Raw genomic sequence first — 21,868 nt, 5'->3', positions numbered from 1 at the left:
GACAAAGGATTTCAGAAATATTTTAGACCCAACCATGAATGTTTGTGCAAAGTTTGATTGGATTATGTCAAGTGGGGGCTACGTTATATGAGTATTGTATGTACGCACATTTGCACACTTTTGAAAAAATAAGACATGGGCAGATTTGCAGCAAACTTGTATAAGGAGCATTGGAAAGGACCTGAAAGCATGGTTGTGCAAATGTGTCTGTGTTTTATTTTTTTAAAAGTGTCATAATTTAGGTTAATAAAATTGTGATTTACCTTTGGTGACTGAGTTATAGCCATTCAATCTGTCAATCTGGCTACTGGCCATGACTACGAGGGACCAGCAATGGGATTAAAGTGGGCATGGCCACCACGGACCAGCTATGTGGTAATGTTTTTTTAAAACTGGGATAGGTTTAAAAGGGGAAAAGAAGTGCTTGTGGGTACACATTGAAGTGCTGGACAGGAATGCAGAAAATATGCTGCATATATGCACAAAGAGGGTCAGAGTCAGCAAGAACTGGAAAGCATGGTTTTGCAAATAGGTCCTGTTTTTTGTTGTTGTTTAAGTGTAAAATGTAAGTACACAACACAGTGATGTAACATTGGTGTCTGGCCGTCAGCAATGAGATTTGTGTTCTGTCATTTGCTTATTGGGGCATGCGGCGTGGCCGAAGTGGTCGGTTTGAATGGGAAAAAATGTTCTGCTTGGTGGACTAGGTGACAACAAACCAGCGCAAAGAACATTAGCAAGGACCTGAAAGCATCTTTTTGGAAATATGTCTTGTGTTTTATTTTTGGAACGTGTAAGCATGTAAGTAGAAAAACTAGTGATATACATTTGGTGTCTGGGTAGTGGGCCTGGTCCTCGGCTTACGCAAATGTGTACTCTGATTTGCTCATTAGGGAACGCGAGATGGCAAAGCCTATGCCCCATGGAGTTGGATACTGGCCATGGCTGCAAGCCATGATATGATATATGTGATATTTTATTTATATCACGCTCGTACACAATTACAAACAATGATCTTACTAGGCCCAGTGACATTAAGAACGCGCAAGTGCATGGAGAAGGGGGAAAGTGCGTGCAGAACAGAAGAGAGAGAAGAATAAATAATAAGTGAAATAAATAAAGGCAATGAAAAAGGTGGTAGTGCAGGCAGCAAGTGGCAAGAGCAAGATTGGTCACGTAGGGTATATCTGATAAGTGCAGAAGAAAGGTGGGGGAGTGTATGGTTACATATACAGATCCCAGTGCAATGGGTGGCACAGAGGCAGTGCAGGAGGGAGGCAGGGTGAGCAGGTACCTGGGCTAAAAGGACAGTGGGTGGCCAGGTGCACGGTGCCAAGAGCGAAAACAGGTCAGCAAGGGAGAAGAGGGGCAAAGGAAGAAGCAAATAGTTAGGTCTTGAGGTGCTTCCGGAACCGGAGAGGGTTCTCCTCAAATTTCAAGGTGGCAGGGAGGCTGTTCCAAAGGGAGGCCCCAGCCAAAGACAGAGATCTACCCCCAGCTTGTTTCTTTGAAAAACGACTGACCCTGTGGGAATTTGAAGTAGAGGAGCGAAGGGCACGGGAGGGGAGGTATTTACGCAGGGATAGTTGAAGGTATTCTGGACCCAAGCCCCAGAAAGCTTAGTAGACAATGCAGAGGTGTTTAAGTGTAATCCTTGCATCCACTGGGAGCCAATTAAGGGATTTCAGAGCTGGAGCGATACGATCCCAGGGCTTGAGGCCAAGGACAAGTCTTGCAGTCCTGTTCTTGATTAGTTGTAGAGGGCGGACAGTGGAGGCAGGGAGATTTAGAAAGAGGCTGTTAACAGTAGTCCAACCTAGAGAGAACCAGATCTTGCGAGACAGTGAGCTTCTGGGGGAAAGGAGATGAAAGGTAGAGTACCTCTGAGGAGGTGAAGTAAGAAGTTTGACTTTTTAGAGATATCAGAAATGTGGGTGAAGAAGGAAAGTGTGGAGTCAAAGATGACTCAGAGGTTCTTGGCCTCGCAGGTAGGGGTAGGAGAAGGGCCAAGGGAGGCCGGCCAGAGAGTGAGGTAAAAGGATGGTGAAGGTGTACCAATGAGGAGGATCTCAGTCTTGTTAGCATTTAGACAATGATCGTTGGCAGTACACCAATTTTGAATGCTGATTAGGCAATCAGAGATGAGGGAGAGGAGGGGGCCGAGGGCAGCCTAAAAATGAGTTGTGTCATCACCATAGCACTGGAAGTTTGAGCAGAAAATGGAAATGCAGTAGGCAAGAGTTGCCAGGTATTGGTTGAAAAGCCAGGGCGAGAGGTTAGACCCCTGGGGAACACCACAGGTAGAGAGGGAGATCGATGAAAGGAAGGACCCAAGTTGCACCTGCGAGGGTCAATCAGAGCGGGAAGAGGTCAGCCAGGCCAGAGCCTGATCAGTGATACCCAGGTTGTCACATAGACGGTTAAGCAGGGTGGTGTGGTTGACTCTGTCGAAGGCAGATGAGAAATCAAGTAGAATGAGGACAGAGGGAATGTTAGAGTCAAGGTTGGAGAGCAGATCTTCACGGATGTTCAGGAGAACAGTTTCTGTGCTTATGGCAACTCTGAAGCCAGATTGGTGGTCATGGAGAGAGCCAACAGAATTGGAGTGAAGGTTTAGCCGAGAGCTGGCCAGCTTTTCCAGGAGTTTACCCAAAAAGGGATTAATGGAATTTGGCGATAGTTAGCCGGACAAGAAGGATCGGCTGTGGGTTTCTTGAGCAGAGGATGCACAATGGGGAGCAGGGGGGAGGGGAAAGATCCAGAGGCAGAGGAGAGGTTACAAAAATGCACACTGGTCTTTGGTTACATTATTAAGGTGTAGTGGACACTGAGCTAGGATGCAGGCTAGGTGCAGTGAATAATAGGGGTGGTTTGGTTTGGCTGGGGTCATGGTGGAGCCTTATACTGTAGGCAATTGAACGACGATTTTCATCCCCAGCATGTGCTGCTCGTAACGACAGACATAATTATGTGTTGCAAAAAATATGTATCTTAAAGGTGGTTTATAGTTATTTCATATATATGAAAAGAGAAATTATTAATAACTTATAAAAGTGATGTAACACCATTAAACATGTTCACTTATAAAAACCTATTAAATTGACAGCAAAACGTTGGTAAAGGGATGTTATGGTTAACATGCATCCCACCTTTGGGACTCCTCTGCTCCAGTAGTCACCCAGTGGCATTCCACTTTTGCATACCTTGGTATTTCCCTCCTGGGTTCTCATGAGCATTTGCCCATCCGTACTTCCCATTCTAATTATGCCCTTCTCTTACGGAACAATGCATATGTGCATTCATAGGAGCATGGTGTGCAATGTTTTTGCATAAGTAAGGTAAGGGAAATGTAGATGTAAAAGATTTGTAAAAGATTGTTAAGTGGCGTGTGAAAGCTTAATATGGTCAGAGGGTTATATGTACAGTTTTTGCAAGTGATTGGTGGATGGGTGTGTGACTATTTGAACGCTGGCATTTAGGGAGTGTTACAAATATAAAATGTAAAAGGGTAGAAGGGCTGCCCAGTGTGATGGTGTGCACATGCCATCCAGGTCTTTTAATGATCTATGGCGTGGAAAGGGGACTGTGGGATCCATGGATAGTTATAAAGGTCCATCGATTATGTTCCTTATTATATGCTAGAGAAAAGTATTTGGGACAGAAAATTGTTTCTGTTGTTTTATATTTTTCTTTAATATAGAATTGTACATTCGCACTCTGGTTGGGGGTGCTAGCCAATCAGGTGGCTAGGAACGCAGGCCTGAACCGCCGGCACAAGCCCATTTTCAAAGCCACCTGATTTTTAAATTTGTTTATTGGCATTTTCAGTAATATCACTTACAAGTTTTGCAAATGCGTCTTGTGCATACTCTTTTACAATGCTTTTCGGTTTAGCCTTAACAATATAACAAGCAACAAATAACGAATAACAAAAACTGTCTCCTTGCCATGTCCATATGTTTCAGCGTCTCTTGTTTCGGGGGGGGAGGGGGTGTAGGGAAGTTGGGTAGCATACTCGGGGATGGTGCAGGGGGGGTACCTTCCCAGGGCCAGCGTTGTCTCCAGTCATTTATCTGGGGTTGCCTTTTCCTGTCTTGCAGGTAAGTTCGTTTCGGGTCATGGGCTCATGGGGGCTTGTCGTACGAGGGGAGAAACATGTGTCTAGTAAGTTCTTTCCATGCCTCAAGAGCTCTGCTGGACTCCTCCGTAGACCTAGTGACACTTTCTTCCCAGGCCTTGGTCTCAGCCGACACCCATCGCTCTGTTTCACTGTGCCATTCTTTGTATTGTGGTCCTGCGGGTCTTTTCCAGGACATGGCTATGGTTCTTTTGGCCATTATGCACGTTATGTCCATAAGCCTGACTATGTGTTTCAGTTTGGCTAGCCTAGGATATGTTCCGAGTAGGCATTCCTCAGGTGTCTATTTGTAGTTGGTCATGCCTGTTTTCTCGCATGTCTGTTTTACCATATCCCACAGCGTCCTAGACTTGGGGCATTCCCACATCATGTGGATTAGATCTGCTTCCTCCCTCATGCACCAGGTGCAGTGTGACTGCGCTTGTTTGTTAAACTTAGCCATTCGTTTCGGGGTTAGGTAGGTTCGGTGCAACACATTCATCTGTATTTGTCAGAATCTATGATTTCTGGACACCTCTTTGGGGAATGCAAGCGCCCTATTCCACTCCCCTTCTGTCATTTCTCTGCCTACATCTGTTTCCCATTTACCCTTCATTTCCGTGCTCCGGGGGTTAGGTATGTCGCTCAGGTGTCTGTATATTTGAGATATTGGTCTGCTGCCCTCCCCCATATTGTATAGCAGCGTAAGTAATGGTTCCGGGTCCGGTTCCGCAGGCCATGCTTCCCATTTACGTCGTGCTGTGGAGCGGACCCTCTGGTACCAGAGGAACTGGCCCGTGTGGATGCCCTCTCTGTCCTGTAGTATGGCAAATTCTTTAAAGATGCCCTCTTCGTAAAGGTTCCCCAGGTGTAAACCCCTCCGCTTTCCCATAATCTGATTTGTTTTAGGTCAGTGACCATTGTGTACAGGTCTGCGAGCAAGGGTATTTCTTGTGCATAAGCGTTCTGCGTGCGGGTAAGTGTCCATGTTCTACGCCAGATTTCCCTCCCCAAGGTGACTATTAGGGGTGCCGCTCCCAGCAGTTTCGTAGGTACCCAGACCAGTTCTTTCAAAGTGAGCGGGAGGCTCATGGTCTGTAGCAGGGGTGTTTCATCTGTGGGCTCATCGGATAACCATTTAATTACAAAGCTAAGCTGAGCTGCTAGATAGTATTTTTCTAGATTTGGGAGTTGGATGCCGCCTTGTGTGTATGGTAGGGTCAGTGTCGACAGCGCTATCTTGTGTCTGTTTTTCCCCCATATGAACTCTCTTATTAGCGTCTCGAGCAGCTGGAAGAAGGGTTTATTAATATAGAAGTGTACATTCTGGAACCCATATAGGAATCGCGGTAAAACAATCATTTTAACTATGGATGCCCTTCCCATCATAGATAAGGGGAGTCTCGACCAAAAGTTCATGGATCTGCGCAGAGCCGGGAGCGCTGCTTTTGTGTTATGTTCATGCATCAGTGCGGGGGTGTGCATTATTTGGATTCCTAGATATTGGAATGTGGTGGTCTTCCATCTTATCCCAACCTCCGGGAGTGTTTCCACGTCCTCATTTTTTAGGGCCGCTAGAGGCAACAAGCAGGATTTTGCCTTGCTGAATTGGATCCAAGAGACTCTGGAGTAATTGTCCAGGACTTCTAGTATAGTTGGCACGTTGAGGTGTGGGTCCCTGACGTATATAAGGACGTCATCTGCATAGAGCGAAATGATGTGATCCACCCCTCCTAGTCTTATGCCGGCGTCAAAGAACTGTTTCCGGAAATAAATAGCTATGGGTTCCAGCCCCAATACGTACATCATTGGGGATAGTGGGCAACCTTGTCTAGTTCCTCTTTGTATGTCCCAGGTGTCTGACACATGCTTCCCTGACTTTACTCTTGCTCTTGGTCTGGCGTATAGTATCTTAACCCATCTAATGAATCCGGGTCCGAAGCCAAATTCCTTGAGCACAGCCACAAGCCACTCCCAATAAATGGAGTCGAAAGCTTTTATGGCATCGAGGGATAGTAATGCACTGGGACTCTCATCTTCGCTAGTTTGCGCTATAATGTGTTGCAGTCTGCGCAGGTTCATTGACGTGTTGCGCCCCGGTATAAAGCCATTCTGATCAGGATGTATTATGTCGCCTATTATTCTAGACAGGCGCTTGGCCAATATGGTGGTTAAAATGTTCACATCATAGTTTAGCATTGCCAGTGGGCGGTAGGAGTCGCACAGGTCTGCCGGTTTGTTTGGCTTCAGGATTGGGACCATAAGTGTTTCTCTCATGCTTTCCGGCAGTATCCCCCTCTCATATACCTCTTGGTATACTTTGTGTAGCAGGGGTGTTAGGGAGGGTTCGTAAGCTTTATAAAACTCTGAGGGCACCCCGTCAGTGCCCGGTGCCTTACACGTGGCTAGGGACCTAATTGCTTCAGTTATGTCTTCAGGTGTGATTTCTGTATCTAGTGCCATGGCCTGTTCAGTAGGCATTTTATGGAGCCCGATCTTGCCTCCAGCCTTGCCACCTTTAGTTCAAGGTCCTGGACCCTGGATTTGAGTTCCGTCGTGCTGTCTACATTGTCCTGTAGAGTAGCTTCCACTGTGGTCACTCTTTCAGTGAGGTTGCGGGCATCTTGCCTGATCAATTGTATGTCCGTTTAACCTCATCCATTTTGGTTTCAAGTGATGTCCATAGTGCCGTTATTGCCTGTAGTAACTGCATGTTTGTTGGGTCTCCCTCTTGAGTCGCTTGTGCTGCTGTTGCCCCTGTTTCTTGTTGCTGCTTGGGCCTGACTGTTGTAAAGGAGTCCATTGTTGCGGCTTTCAGTTAGGTGACATCCCCTGCTTCTGGGTACCCGGTTCTTCACTCCGCCTCGGGACTCACTCACTTGTTCTCAGGCTATAGGGTCAGTGGCTTTCTTCGCTGGAGCCTACGGTGGTGCGGCCCCCCCTAGCAGTCTTCTTCTCCAGAGCCGGTGGTGCTGGGCTGTTGGTGGCTTGTATTATTTGGTGGTTGTGCAGTCGTGGTGTTGGCCCCTCGCCAGTGTGATCTCAGCCGTATCGGGTGTGGGGCACTGTGGCCGGTGTGCCTTCCCCCCTTCCGGGCCTGTGGCGTCTCTTGGGCGTTCAGTTTTCATTGCACCTTACGTTCCGCAGCGCCTCTTTTCCGGCCTCTTGTCCGGCATGCAGGGTGTCTTTGCCTATCCTTGTCCGTGTGGCCCAGTGGCTATTCAGGCCGTTTCCCGGTGGCTGCGTGGGCCCGGGGAGTTGGTCCGTTCTGGGGGCCCTCAGCTGTTTTATGTGAAAGGGTGCAGGGCGCTAATTCATTGCGGGCGCCGCCATCTTGCGTGCAGCAGGGACCTCGCATTACTCACCCCGTTTTCGTGGTGTGCTGATGCGGTTCTTTCCAGAGGACAGTGTCTGAGGTCGGAGACCAGTTCCCCCTCCCAGCGCTGCAGGATTTATGGTGCTGTGGTGCTTTTTCCCTATAGGCAGGAGGTGGTGAAATGTCGTGCCGTATGGCGGTCGCTGTCTGCAAGGCGTTTGTTGGGGTTCAGAGGTGGTCCAGGTCGCCCGGATCGGAAAGCCGCGGACCGAATTGTCCGCCGAGGATGGATGTTACCCGGCGGCAAAATCCACCAGCCGCCGGATTCCAGGTAGGGCCCCGATGTCCCCGGAAGGCTCAATGCGCCGCTCCGTGCGGCTTTCCCGGCTCTCCTAGGCCTCAAGTCCCCGCCTGCACCCCTTCACCGCTAAGCAGCGGTGCACCCCTGGCGGCAGGCGCTGCGCGATAGTCTCGGTGCAGGGGGGGCGGTTGCAGATGTCTGAGAGCTGTCGGTGGCGCAGGTGTCTAGCGACTCTGCGCTCTCCGGGGCCGCAGACGCCGCTTCCCTCAGTTCTCGGCCTCTCCTCGTCTCGGGGCTCCAGGCGGAGTCGCGGCCGCCATCTTTGATTCCAGGGGGCCGGAGCACGGAGGTTGCGTTTGTGTGCTGCCGGTTCCGTTTTATTCGGAATTCACCTTCAGGCGGTGCAGGATCGATTGGGGCAGCTGGGCATATATTTATTTGCGTTGTCGGGTTAGGTTGAGTGTTCTTTTGAAGGATCTGTTTCAGCATCGGGGCAGGAGCTCAAGGCAAGCACGCCATGGACCTAGGCCACGCCCCCTTCAAAGCCACCTGATGGCCAGCTCTCCCCGCCACCATCTTCCTCCTCACCCTCCATCCCTTTTTGTTTTCTTTTTTTCACCCCCAATCCCCCTACTTAACTTATTTCGGCGGGGGCCACTGCATTTGCTCCTTCTCTTTGCCTCCCGCAGGCTGCCATGGAAAGGGAAGAGGGGCTCCGTACAGAGCCCTGCCATCCCTTTCCATGGTGGCCATCTTGGAAAAAGATTTTCCTTCCTACAGCAAGATGCCATGCACGTCCCACTGTAGGAAGGAAAATACTTTTTCTTTTAGCACCCGTGTTACTGCTTTGGCAACCCGGTGTGCTAATGGCCTTCATCCCCAGTTGCATGGGTTTGCTTCAGATGATAATTTAAACCTGTTCCAGCCCCTGGAATGGGTGATAAATGCTACATTATTCCCATTAGCATAACACAAAATGCTAATACAAATGTTGGAAAATCTTATTGAGTCGATCTACTTTAATGAGAAATGTAAAGTGGATGCAGTCTAAAATCATTTTTTTTAGTTCTATTTTTTAACTGTGAATGGTAGTTACTAAAGGAGCCTTTTTTTTTTTTTGCAGGAGAGGTCAGAAAGTAAGGTGGGGAGGGAAATGAGGTAAGAGGCACCAAGCAGTAATATGGAGGGGCAGGTGGACAGGGGAAGATGTTGCGTGTGTGTTACATATAAGGTAGGGGGCAGTGTTTCTCATGCTCCTTGATTACAGCTTCCAAAGCACTTCGAAATTGGTACCCCCGCAGAGTGGTGTATTTGCAGTATATGCAGAGTACTGTTGTCTTTGAACGATATGGATCAACAACCTCTTTTATCGCTTGTAAGGTAGTTGGTTGGATTTTGTGTCCCACAGAAGTAGGCTGTGTGGTTATAGTATTGGTTGAGGAACATGAGGTGGAGGAAGACAGCCTACTACTTGCTAAGAAAGGAACAACCTTTCTCAGAGCATTGCAGTGGTTGGATTTGGTTGGATTTTGTGTCCCACAGAAGTAGGCTGTGTGGTTGTAGTATTGGTTGAGGAAAATGAGGTGGAGGAAGACAGCCTACTACTTGCTAAGAAAGGAACAACCTTTCTCAGAGCATTGCAGTGGTTGGATTTGGTTGGATTTTGTGTCCCACAGAAGTAGGCTGTGTGGTTATAGTATTGGTTGAGGAACATGAGGTGGAGGAAGACAGCCTACTACTTGCTAAGAAAGGAACAACCTTTCTCAGAGCATTGCAGTGGTTGGATTTGGTGTGACAGCGCATGGACGTGGTCCCGTAGGTGTATTGTCCTGGTAGTCCGTGACTGAGTGCAACACTCTGTCCATTCCACTTTGGTAGCTTTAGGCTTTGGTACATTCCCAACAGTGGTAAGAAATGCCACACCGATGATTCTCTCTGGGTGCAAGAGGTAGGCACTTCCTCTACCTCATCTTCTTGGTCTTCTCCATTGTCTTTGGAAGTACTGCACTTTATTTGTTGTGTAAGTCCTCCAGCCGGTGTTGGTAGTAGCGGTGGCTCTTGGGGAGGAGGGATGGCAATTGCTGATGTCATTTATAAGATAAATAGCAGTTTTGGTAATATCCTTCCAAGAATGTGATCTGTGCTAGATTGTTAATGGATAATGAATAAGAATAGGTGTAGGAGGTGAGCAAGGGTAAATTTGGAGCTTGAAAGTTGCTAGATCAGCAGAAAATGCAGTTCCCAAACTGTCCACGAAGCGCAGACCCGATTGCGAATTGCACAGTTTCTTGAACCCATCATTATGCCGCGTGGTCACATGATACAGTCCGGAAAGTCTGTGATGACGTCAGACTTTCGTGGATGTCGACAAATGCAAAAAAAGTTGCAAAAAGTGTATAGAAATGTTGGGTATTTTGTGTAGATTTGGAGCCTGGCGGTATTTTCTTACTGCCGAAAAAATAATTTAGCAACAATCACTCCTTGTATTCAGATTGGGTTATGTATAATAATAATACAGTGGATATGCATTATTTCAGTGCACAGACATATTTAGATGGTATACATTTGTTGGTATGTGCGGTTGGTATGCGTGGTTGGTGGTATTTTTGGTGAGCATAATTCCTTTGTTTTATGTGTGGCCCCAATATCCAGAACCCCTTATTTTTGTTTAGATTGTTCGTGTGATCACTAGAGAGACCTCAGGCCTACATTTCAGAAATACCACATTTTCATTTTTAGTGTGCCACCATGGGCAATTCTCACTGAATTATTTACAACAGCGAGCTAACATGTGGTACACTCACTAACAGTGAACTATGTCCCGGGTCTCTATTTCTGCGGACTCATTTACTTTCAGCAGGCTATTTCACACACACAGTTATTTATAATTGCTCATACTGAATGGAATCGTGCACACAGCTGCTGCCAAGTCTTATTTTTAGCTACCTTAAAAATGACAATTGCACTGTCTAAACATCTCCCCACATCATCAGCACTGTAATGGTAAATGCACAAAGGAAAGAGAAAATAAAACACACTACCCGTCTGCTTTCAGATATTTTTGTGTACTATAAAAGTTGCATTCAAACACAGTCTCACTCTTTTTACAGAAATAAATGACATAGCACAGTCAACATTATCTGTAACAAAATGAGAAGAGGGCGACGAGAACAGTCACAACATTAAACCTGATGATAAAACACTGGAATTCTTTCTTTTACACTGACTGAATGGTTTCACATTTCAGGCACACTGCCCCCGTACTTTGCAATGTATAATTACCTAATCTGTTCAGCATGTGAAATTCTTCGGCTGGTCGCCTTCTGGATGTGGCAATTCCCTCTTCAAGCACCCCCAGTGAGAACAGGCATCTGCCGTTGCTCAAACCGGGGATTATTGTCTGGGATCCCCAGTCTCTGCAGCAGTGCAGCTGGGATCTGCTTTTTCAATCAGGAACTCCACAGCTACCGGTCAGGTCTTTCTCCGAGCTGTCTAAAATGTATTCTGCCTCTCTCCTCCCCCCAGATTCTACAAGAAAACTTGGTTACAGCCTCTAATATGATACTTGTCCAATAAAAATCCCTCATGTTCTATCCTCCTCCTGCACACAATAGAAATCTTTTACAGTAAGCAACTGTAACAAAACTGATTTCCTGCTATTCGAGTCTTTGCTTGGATGCGCGTTTAAAATGACTTTCAGAGCCTGTCTTTTACATCCATTTTGCACTGGAGAACACATTATTTTATTAATGAGTTAGCATGTTATTTTTTTGTTAATGAGATTAGTTCATTAATCCTCAAATGTGTCTCCTGCAACAGCGGAGTTTCAGGTAAAAAAGTATATGCTTTTAACTGTGAAAAAAATTATTTGCATTTTATATGTAGAAATCGTTTTTGACTGCATAGCCTGTTTTCATTTACATGTCCATAGGTTGCACTGGCAACACATAGCTTGAAACAATTGCATCATAGCAATGCACCAAACCCGTGCAGTGGTGCTGTATAAAAAAAACATGCTATACATTGATCCTGTGCAGTGGTGCTGTGCTCTGTGTTCCCAAAACACGCTAAACAATCCTACAGAAATGTTAAAAATTATTCTAGAAGGTGGGAAATGGCTGAGTTTTAAGGTGAAACTTTGTAAATTGTACACAAATATTGCTTTTTTGGGGTAAGTATGATATTACTAAGTTGTAGGAAATTAGTGTGCACTGGTAAAAAGCCATGAAAATCACTGAAAACGCTTTGTTAAAGGGATGTTATGGTTACAAGTAAAACCGAAAAACCTCAAATTCAGAAGTTATGGTAAGCTAAGCAACTGTAACTCGCGCCACTACCATGCACTGCTAAGGCTAACACTCAGGACATCAAAGATGACGTCACAAATGAAGCGTATCCCTAGATAGGCACATTTCTAAGCTCTCAGGATTATCTCCTTGTTACTAAACATTGCTGCATCCTAGGGCTCATTCTCTTTGGGTGGCAGGCCATTCCTGATGATTTACCGGCGTTAAGATTTAGGTCTAATGAGGTCATAAACTCTGTGTACAAGGTGATCAGGGCCTGTAATGTGTGCGGGGTGTGAACCATCACAACCGTGTAATCAACGTACGCTAAGATGCTCTCCCTCACAGTTTTGCCACGTCAGTAGAGAACTGCACCAGACCATTATATAACCCATTACTTTAAAGCGAGAATAATAAAGGGGCCATTACACATCCTTGTCACACCCACTGCAATATTTATTATTTTCATTGGTTGATTTTGTCCCCGGACATTCCTGCAATCCTGCAACCTGAGGGTGGGTGGGGCTATCCTGCTATTCATATTGTAGAAAGCTATTTCATTGTTTCCGCTATTACATTTGGCAAGAATGTGATAATGCAATAAAACAAAAAACATCAGACTGTGTTGCTATGCACACAGAGGCATATTACACAACTCTGTGTCATGTTTGTTTCATTGTAAATCATGCGAATTTGATATTGACTTCAAATATTTTCTACAAAACTCAGATTCCTAACATTTCCGACTATAATGTGTAAGATACGTGGAAATATGTTGAACATTGACACCATTTTTACTTGACATGCTATTACTGGCCACACATGTCTTTCGTGTGCCATTTTAAAATGAGCTCTGGTTAATACCTGGCAACGTGTCACTTGCATTAGCCTTGATAACTGGTGCAGACAGGTGATCCTTACAATGGAAAAACACTCTTGATTTGGGGTCTTATGACGCACAACTCATACATTTGAGAATTCCTGCTGAGGGGAGAAAACTGCTCCAAGTTAAATCCAAGTTCACATATATTCAGAACTATTTCAAGGTAAACAGAAAGCAATGTTATTCAAACAAATAGAACTAATGACTCTTTCCATTCAACATTTTGTCATTTGCCTTTTAACATTATTTCACATGAAGAATCACAAGTGTGTTTCTTTCAGTACATGACATCGTGAATATTCAACATGGTGTACATCTGGGGGATGTTCATTTAAGTTTCAAAGCTTTAAGATAAATGTTCCAGGGCTCAAGCTGAAGTCCTTTGTTGGTAATTATATTTGAAATGCTTGGACCTTAACCCTTTTGGATGTGACATTGTTCCTTTTACAACAGTTCTAGTTCTCATTCTCCCAGTGCCATCTTTTAATGAAGCAAATTGTGCATAGACAAGAGACCATGCAAGTGGCAGCAGTGCGCAGTACAAGAGCACATAACATAACCTAGATTGAGGCAGTCTCCATGTCTTCATGTTGGGTGCAGTTCATCATAGCGGGGGAGTCTGATGTATCACGCTCGAAGAAACAGGGACACTTCTCACCACCCTTCACTGTATTCGCATGCATTCTTCATTTGCCTTTGATTTTCACCACAGGGCTACGTTCCCCATAAGTTAGCTGAGGGCAGTAGAGACAATGTTATGTTTATACTGTAAACCTGTAGCGTGGAGAAGCCCAGCAGTGCCATGCTTGGCTGCAGTTACTTAATACCTAACCCCTGCTTGCTTTGAGTCCAGTTTATCTGCAACACTACATCTCAAAAGCAAAAGCTGTGGGCTGGTGTCTTTTATCAGAAGTTCAGTACTGTGGGTCTGTGCCTCAGTCTGTGCATCCTTCAGGATTAGTCCTTGGTCAGAAATTATTGAAAAGGGCACGTTTTGAGAGCATTGCGGAATTGTAGAATTGTGGCAGCATTCCAAACCTATAAGGGATTGAGTTCCAGAGAATGGATGCATGACCAGAGAAGGATTGTATGCCCTCTCTTTGTAGGGGAGTGGTTATTCAGGGGGTCGGTCAATTTGGTGGCTGAGGAGCGTGTGCTACCATATATGTGGAACTTGCCCGGAAGGTAGGCTGGTGTGTTACTCATGGCTGCTTTATAAATGATAAATATAGTCTTGAGCATTATCCTCACCTGGCATGGAAACAAGTTTAGTTCATGTAGTAAAGGGGTGATTTGGACAAATGTTAGCGCACCAGTAATCAGGTATGCTGTGGCATGGTGGACTGCTTTCAGGTGGTCCAGGGGAGTAGCTGTGAGTTCTGTCAGGAGGACATTTCCCCCATCGATGTGCAAAACCACAAGGGCCTGCACTATGGTCAGTAAGTTACGTAGCAGGATGATGTGTTTGATTATGGTGAAGGTGGAGTTTTGGAGCTAGGACGTTAGGGTATTCTTGGTTACGTGTTTCTGAAGGGAAAGGTTGCTATCGATGTTGAAGCCTAAAGGATTTTTCTGAATCGAAGAGCTGCGGATCAAATGCTCTGAGGTGCATCATTCAGCCATAGTTGGGCAAGTTGCTGCTTATAAGGGCAGGAATCAGAACAAATTCAGTCTTGGAGGGGTTTAAGGTACGCAGTCAACATCCAGGACTGGTTGATGTGGGCTTTTTACTCTCGTGTATAACGAAGTATCAGCCATGTATTGGTGGATGTTTATATAGGTATCTATGAGGACAGTAACTAGATACTCCATGGAACACCCAAAGAGGATTGGAGAGAGCCTTGGGGGACTCTGCAGGAGACTGGGAGTTGATTAGAATGCAAATGCTCATCTAGATGGCCTGGTGTCTGCCTGAGAGCTACTGATGTAAACCATTTCAGGACAGTGCCATTAAATATCTTCCTCTCTGCACGGAGGGAGATAAGGATGCTGTGGTCAATGGTGTCAAATGCAGCAGAGAGGTCAAGAAGGATGAGGAGGCATAAGTCACTCTTATCCGTGATTTTGAGGGCATCAGCCACCACCTCGATCATGGCTTTCTGGATGCTGCAATTGGGCGGTGCCCGGATTGATAGCTGTGTAGGAAGTGTAGTGATTCTGGCGAGTAGTTGTGTAGTGACTACTTTTTCCTGATTATGGCAATAAACTGGAGGTTCATAGTGGCCAGTAGTTTGCCAGGTCCTCTGGGTCTAAGCTTTGTTTTTTCAAAAGAGGTGTATGAGACCAATCTCAAGGGTGTCTGGGAATGACACTTCAGTGCAGATGCATTAATGATGCTATGGAGTGCCCTGAGCGCCGGGGCCGTCCCTTTCTTATTGATCGAGGCCAGAATGATATTGTAAGTGAAGGAGGTAAATTTGAGGAAGGGGTGCATTTTTAGGAGGTTCAAGGGATGGAGAAGAGACAATTCAGTACAGAGGTGTAGTGTGCATTCTGGTTGCACTGGGGGTTAATGCTGGGGGAGGTTGATTTGATGATCTGTCAGATTTTGTCTATTTCAATGAAAATTGTTTTGATTCAGTCACTTTTTTCCTGAGTTACTGGCACTTCGGGGTCAGGTGAGGACTTGGTACAATGCTTTGCTACGTCGAAGAGCTTACGTCAGAAGCTGCTGTAATGGTGGTGGAGTAGCAAGCAGCTGGGGCCTTGGTGATCAGACTCCTATGCATAGCGCAGATAGAGTTGATTAGTGAGATTTCCTAGGATACGGTTTTTGTGCCAACTTTTCTCTAAGGCTCTAATTGTTGGCGGTGAGATTGTGGGTGTCCCAAGGGGTTGATCATTTGGTCTTAGGGCAGCTGGCTTTATGTGTCAAACATTTTTGCAGCAGAGTTGTTGAATAATTGTAGGAGGACATTCCCTGTGGCAGGGAAGTCTGTGCAGTTCACTTCTAGCTAATTGCTCAGGAAGGTTTTGAATAAGTGGTGCTGAGTGAGATGGCATTTAGCCTGACTTTGTGGACCGGTTTTGTCCAGTGGTTGATGTGGGATGGCAGCTTGGCCAGACCAGACGAGTTCAATGGGGTCTGCGCAGGTGACGAAGGGAATGATGTAAACACTGCGTATAAGGTGTTCCCTTTGTTGGGCGTAGGAAGAGCACAATTGGCTTGTTTCCAGTCACAATGAAAAGTGCAATTTGAGAGTGGTTGTTGGCGTGAGACTTGGTGACATTAAAATCTCTGAGAAATACATTGTGGTGCTTATTTGACAGAGGTGAGTTATTTGAAGAGGTCATCATTGAAAGATTCACTCCTATGAGGGGAAAAGTGATGGATTCCGTGTACAGAGAAGGGAACCAGCAAGTGAGTAGTTCAAATGAGCTTGCTCTGGGAGAGTGGATGATTGAACATGGCCAATCGCTGCTGTGTATGATTGCCACTCCACCTCTGAGCCTTCCTGGCTGGTTGGAATGTTGGATTCTGTAGCTGGAGGGTAGCTGGACATCAAAAATATTGGGGGTGGGGGGGTGAATGTTTAGGTTATGAAGAGAGTTTCAAGGTTGCTGAACGAGATAAGCTTGGTGATGGTGTCATGAGCAACAGTTGAGAAAGCATTGGTCGGCAAGAGGGGCTTGTGTGCATGTTCCGTGGGTGTTGGATCATGGTAAGGTGGATGTTGATGACATTCGCTAGGTAGTTTGCAAGGGCATCACAGGGCACTTGGACATTCAAACCTTAGCGAAGGTGGGGATGGATCTGGAGGGGGTATATGCTTGTTGACTTCTTTGGCGAGTAGTTGTGTACAGACTACGGTGTCGGTGAAATGCATGTTGTGAATTGTGGCCCTTCGTACTGTCTGACCTTGACGAGCATAAACCGGGTGCATCCTTTTGCTCGTAGTTCCTACACTTACGGCACCTGTTATGAAGGACGCCAAGGGGTGGTCGTGGAAGTTGTTGTTTCCAAGGTAGGTGGAGTTAGCTGTGCAGCTACAGGAAAGCAAGAAGAATCATGGAAGGCCGGAAAAATCCTGAAAGTTGGTGGTGCAAGCTCTCAGGTGCTGCTGCTCCGCTATGTTCAAGCGGTTCGAAATAGGGTCATTTGCATTTAGTCGAACAATATGTCCCTTTAGCAACTCTCCATTAAAGCCCTTTAGACTTGTTTGTGGACTGCACATTTCAAAAATCCCAGTTGGGTGGTAAATCCTTTTCGATTCTATGGTTGTACAAGTAATTCCCTTCCTGTGGCAGCTGGGAACTGTTCTTCACTGCAGGATTGTACATTGGTATTAAGTGCATGTGTTTGATCAATGTGAATTATCTTGTTTCGCTTTACATTCTGCTGTCCGCATTTTTTATATTCAGCATTTTAATTGATTGATTTTGTATGTTTTTGTAATTTACTATGTTTTACACTATCTTTGTATGTTTCTATGTAGCACCTTGACTGGTGTCAGCTGGTGATTTGCTTGCACTAGATCCGTATTTTCACCTACCTGCCATTGTGATATGCAGCAGTACATTTCTTTCACTCAGCAGAAAATGACAGCAGTGTTAATTTTTGGAGTCTATTTACTTGGCTCTAAAGAGTGATAGAGGCATCCCCCACAGTAGAGGTATTACAGCTAAGTCTTCCCCTTCACCGATCCATACTTTGCCCTCCAGGGTACTCCAGGATATTTAGCTTCTTCCCCCTCTTTCATCCGCTCAAATGTGCAGGTCCTGGCTAAAGTAGAGGAGTCCTATGAAGAAAGATGGTGGCCAATGCCACTGTGTGGCTTAAACAATCTGCTAACCAGAGAAATGTGCAGTTGTCATTAGTTAAGATCTATTGACTTAAGTATTTCCCTCTAACAATTCTTTTAAGTGAAACTGATATACTGAGAGGTGGATCCTAAACATTCAGTGTCGTTGACTAATGTTGCGCCTCACCAATGTGGCAGAATAATATTGAAACATGTCTAGGGTTCTTTGTGCAGTACAAATCAATACACTTTGGACTGGACTTTTAGCTTTTGGTGTCAATCAACAAAAGGGGTGCCTGATTCCAAAACTGGTTCTTCAGGCTATACCATATTTCAAAAAAACAAAACTATGGTCCAGTGGCAGAGGGAAATGACATCTCACAAATAGTTTATCTCTTCATAAATACCGATAAACAGTTTCTTCAAATATAGAAAACAAATTCCACTTTTATTACAATACATTATTTTAAAAGAATTGTTTTACAAACATCAATTAACAAAATGAATACCACAAACTCAGTTGAATACAAAACTCCAGCTCACTTCTACAATCTCCCACCATTCATTCACTCTCATTCTTCATCATACTCCCACCTCATGCTTCATATATATCTGACCACTTCTATTGGTCACCCTTTTACAATATTTTATTATATCTGGTTCCCTTGGTACATTCCTAGGTATCCCAATCTGTGTATCACTATTATCACAGAATTATGTCTACACGTGTTTCAGTTGTCAGTTAACTATTTCAATCAAGTCCCTTAGTCGTGCAACCTTCTTCAGGACAGAAGAAACGGGAACCTCTCTCTCTATCCTGTTTCGTATGGTAGAGTGAGCCACACCACCTCCACTATCCAATCTGTGGGGCGATATAGATGTTTAGGATGTATCCAACTTCACCTATAGGTCATCGCCGCCATCATTTGGTTTGGCATTAACTGGTAGAGCTCTTAGTACTCCACGAGATGTGTAAAGTGTCTTACATCTGGTCACATTCGTCCCAAGCTGAGATCTTTATTCTCCGTTAAGTAACTTGATATTTCGTAAGGCCAACTGGATTAAAATTCTCAGCCAGGTGCCTTTATCTCAGGACAGAGAATTCCTTCGTTCTTTGTCAATGCAAAGCGTGGGACTCTGTGCTCAGTACCTCCTACCCTGTATGTACTTCCTTTCCGCTTACAACGTTATTTTTGCTAACGAGAGAAATGTGCAGATGTCCGTGTTTAAGATCTATTGACTTAAAATAATTGTTAGAGGGAAATACTTAAGTGAAACCGATATACTGAGAGGTGGATCCTAAACACTCAGTCTCTTTGACCCATGTTCCACCTCACCAATGTGGCAGAATAATATTGAAACATGTCTAGGGTTCTTTGTACAGTACAATTCAATACACTTTGGACTGGACTGTTTGCTTTTGGTCCAGACTAATGAATTCATGGCTGGTAAGCTTCTGTACTGGCACTGAAAAGCTCAAACACTGCGATTCTGCACATGTCCATATGTGTGTTGGTATACGCTGTGCCATCCATTTCAGGTTTTCTGACAAACCTACATTGTGCAGGCATGTCGGGAGTAATGGGATTTGGTGGTTTAAGAAATGCCCTAGTGCTTCATCTCAGTTGTCTAATGGTTTGGTAAATCTGGTCCTGCTGTCACTAACTGGTTATTCTGTTTCTTGTCTCAGGATGCTGCCAATCATTGACCAGGCTCTGGACTCATTGGGTCTGGACAGGACCCCGTTCCGGGTGTATGCCGCCACCACCCTACTCCTCCTACTGCTCCTCCTCCTCTTCAGAGCTCTACTGCATGTGTACTCCTTTTTCCAGCGGTATAATGAATCTGTCCGGCGCCTTAAGTGTTTTCCTGAGCCTCCTCGTCGGAACTGGCTGCTGGGACACCTGGGCTTAGTAAGTAGAGCGTCAGCTTCCTCCCAGCACTGTGTCATCCATATTGTCAGCAGTATGACTGAGGTGCCTTCAACACATGTAGAATCTAGTAGCACAATAACCAGTGGGGGTGGCGTGAGAGTCGACCATTGGTTCATATCTGGGGAGACGCTTGTGATCAGCTTCTCAATGTATAGTGCACTTCAGCTTGGCTGGTGTTTCTCACCATAATTCACTACCCCTATCAATACTCTGACTCAGTTTGCCTCTGACCCCAAAGACCAATGTACTGTAGAGAGAATAGTTACCTCTCACACAGTGGAGTTGTACTGGTACAGTGGATGTTATAATTATAAATTGTATACACATCTCTAAGGGGAATCCACCAGTGTGACCGTAGAATGGGCAACTGTGCTAGATATGCCAGAGACTTCTGGCTGCATGATCAGTAAAGCTAGTAAACCTGCTACTCCCTCGCCTTTCATGTGCACCCACACCTTAACACACGAAAAAGATAACACAAGCAAATACGTGTGGAAATGTAATGGAAATGTCCTGGAATGCAGTTCCTGTATGGATTGAGGTCACGTGTTCAGTTCGTTTCATAGTTGTGGCCAATTGATGGACGGGGCTAATGTTTAAAAACAGAAAATAATAGTTAGTTAGCAGAAAAATCATCTCTGGCACCATTAAGGCATTCTGGTAACATGTATAAGAATCTTAATTACTGCTGTCTTGGTTCGCTCACTCCTGAAGAGTGTACATGAGAAGGGCGCCTCTGCCAAGTCGTGTGCAGATCAATGTTGCCTGAAACAATGTCAACAGTGCAACAAGGGGCGGGGGGGGGGCAACTATATTTGTTATATATTTTATTTGTCCATATGATGGATGCAAAACAATGTTACTCGATGGTGTGCAGAGGGCGGATAGTGAAAGGCTAGCTCATAATACTGTGCAAAATAGGCGTAGTTCTGAGAGATGTTGATGGCAAGTTTGATGTTTCGTTTATTGCAAAGGTTGACCTCTCCGGGCCGTTGAGGACCCAGAGAGTATGGGTTTGTTGGCAATCTGGGATGATGCCTAGGTGGTTCTTTCTAAAACATTTGTAAGGCACAATGATTTGTGGTGGATCCTTTGGTCGATGGAAAGCCATTCAAAAATGTGCTCCTCTTTTTACAGATCAAATATAAGTGTAGCCGACCCAATTGGTGACCATTGGAATTAGATTTACCATGAATTTTGAAATGCCAAATTAACGTTAGTTGTAGAAGTTCAGTTTGCTTTGGACTTGTGGATCTTGACTTAATGAAGCAATAGAACCCTCGGAAGGGGGAATTGCCGGTCTGGTAATGCCCCGGGGCGATAGTTACAAGCCGGAGCCAAATAAGTGCTTTAATGTTGTCCCAAGGCATTACCATAGCTCTAATGCCCCCTCCGAGGGTTCTATTGCTGTTAGTACGCCGTCACATCGTACCGGGGTACTAATATAATTTTATTCTCGAACTGAGAAACGGCATTTAAACTGTTTCTTGACTCAAGAAAAACAAAAAGCAAATAAAATGGCCACCAGGGATCGGGAAGAAGGGACTACAAATAGTCCCTTCTCCCTTTCCATGATGCCCATTAAAATATAAATGTAGTCCTTTCTCCCTTCTCCCTTTCCATGGCGGCTAGTTAAAAAATATAAACAAACAAAATGTCTGCCATGGAAAGGGGGAAGGGACTACATGTAGTCCCTTCTCACTTACCATGGCGGTTAATCGTGGGACGAGATACTCCCAGAGAGTGACAACCCAGCAGAAGGTAAGTGGGGAGGGGGAGGTGGGGCCTTAAATGTGTGGAAAAGTTGGGGGAAGGAGGTGCAGGGAACGGGGGCACATTTACCTGATTCCTGACGAGCAAAGATGGCGGCCTCCCGTCTGAGGAGGCTTGGAGCAGAGTATTTCCCTGTGTAGTAAGGACCCCATTCCAAGCCTCCTCCTTGGTTGGGAGGCCGCCACACCCCCCTCGCCAGGTACTAAGTGTCTTTACTAACCCTAAAGAAGACCATGTTACCCGATCTGAAGCGAGTGCACTCCTATATTTTATTTGCAACCGATTCTGAAGGTTTAATTGGTACCCATGACTTGTGATCTGTACTGTAACGGTAAGAAAGAAAAATTGAGGGGGGGGTTAAGGCCAATTATAATTAATATTTGAAAGAGAGTGAATGTATATGCAATAGAGAAAAGACAGGCATCCCGCTTTTATGGCAGCACATACCTCGCACTGGCTCACTGCATCCGAGAGTCTGAAAAATGAGCAAAAAAGAGTTGGGTGCGGGAGGGTGCG

General features: G+C 45.3%; 1 protein-coding gene across 8 annotated transcripts in view; it reads left to right on the top strand.

Moving 5' to 3' along the window:
* Positions 1-21,868, top strand: part of CYP4F22 (cytochrome P450 family 4 subfamily F member 22) — a 517,355-nt gene that overhangs the window by 185,408 nt on the left and 310,079 nt on the right. For all 8 annotated transcript variants that reach the window (XM_069603853.1, XM_069603852.1, XM_069603851.1 and 5 more), the window contains exon 2: positions 19,336-19,558. In XM_069603853.1, coding sequence (XP_069459954.1) covers positions 19,336-19,558 — 223 coding nt within the window. The remainder of the gene's footprint in view (positions 1-19,335; positions 19,559-21,868) is intronic.

This window comes from Ambystoma mexicanum, chromosome 3q, assembly GCF_040938575.1.
Source record: "Ambystoma mexicanum isolate Mex_15411 chromosome 3q, UKY_AmexF1_1, whole genome shotgun sequence".
In the NCBI taxonomy this organism is placed as follows: domain Eukaryota; kingdom Metazoa; phylum Chordata; class Amphibia; order Caudata; family Ambystomatidae; genus Ambystoma; species Ambystoma mexicanum.
Note: the sequence above shows the minus strand (reverse complement) of the source record. Positions and strands in the feature narration are given on the sequence as shown.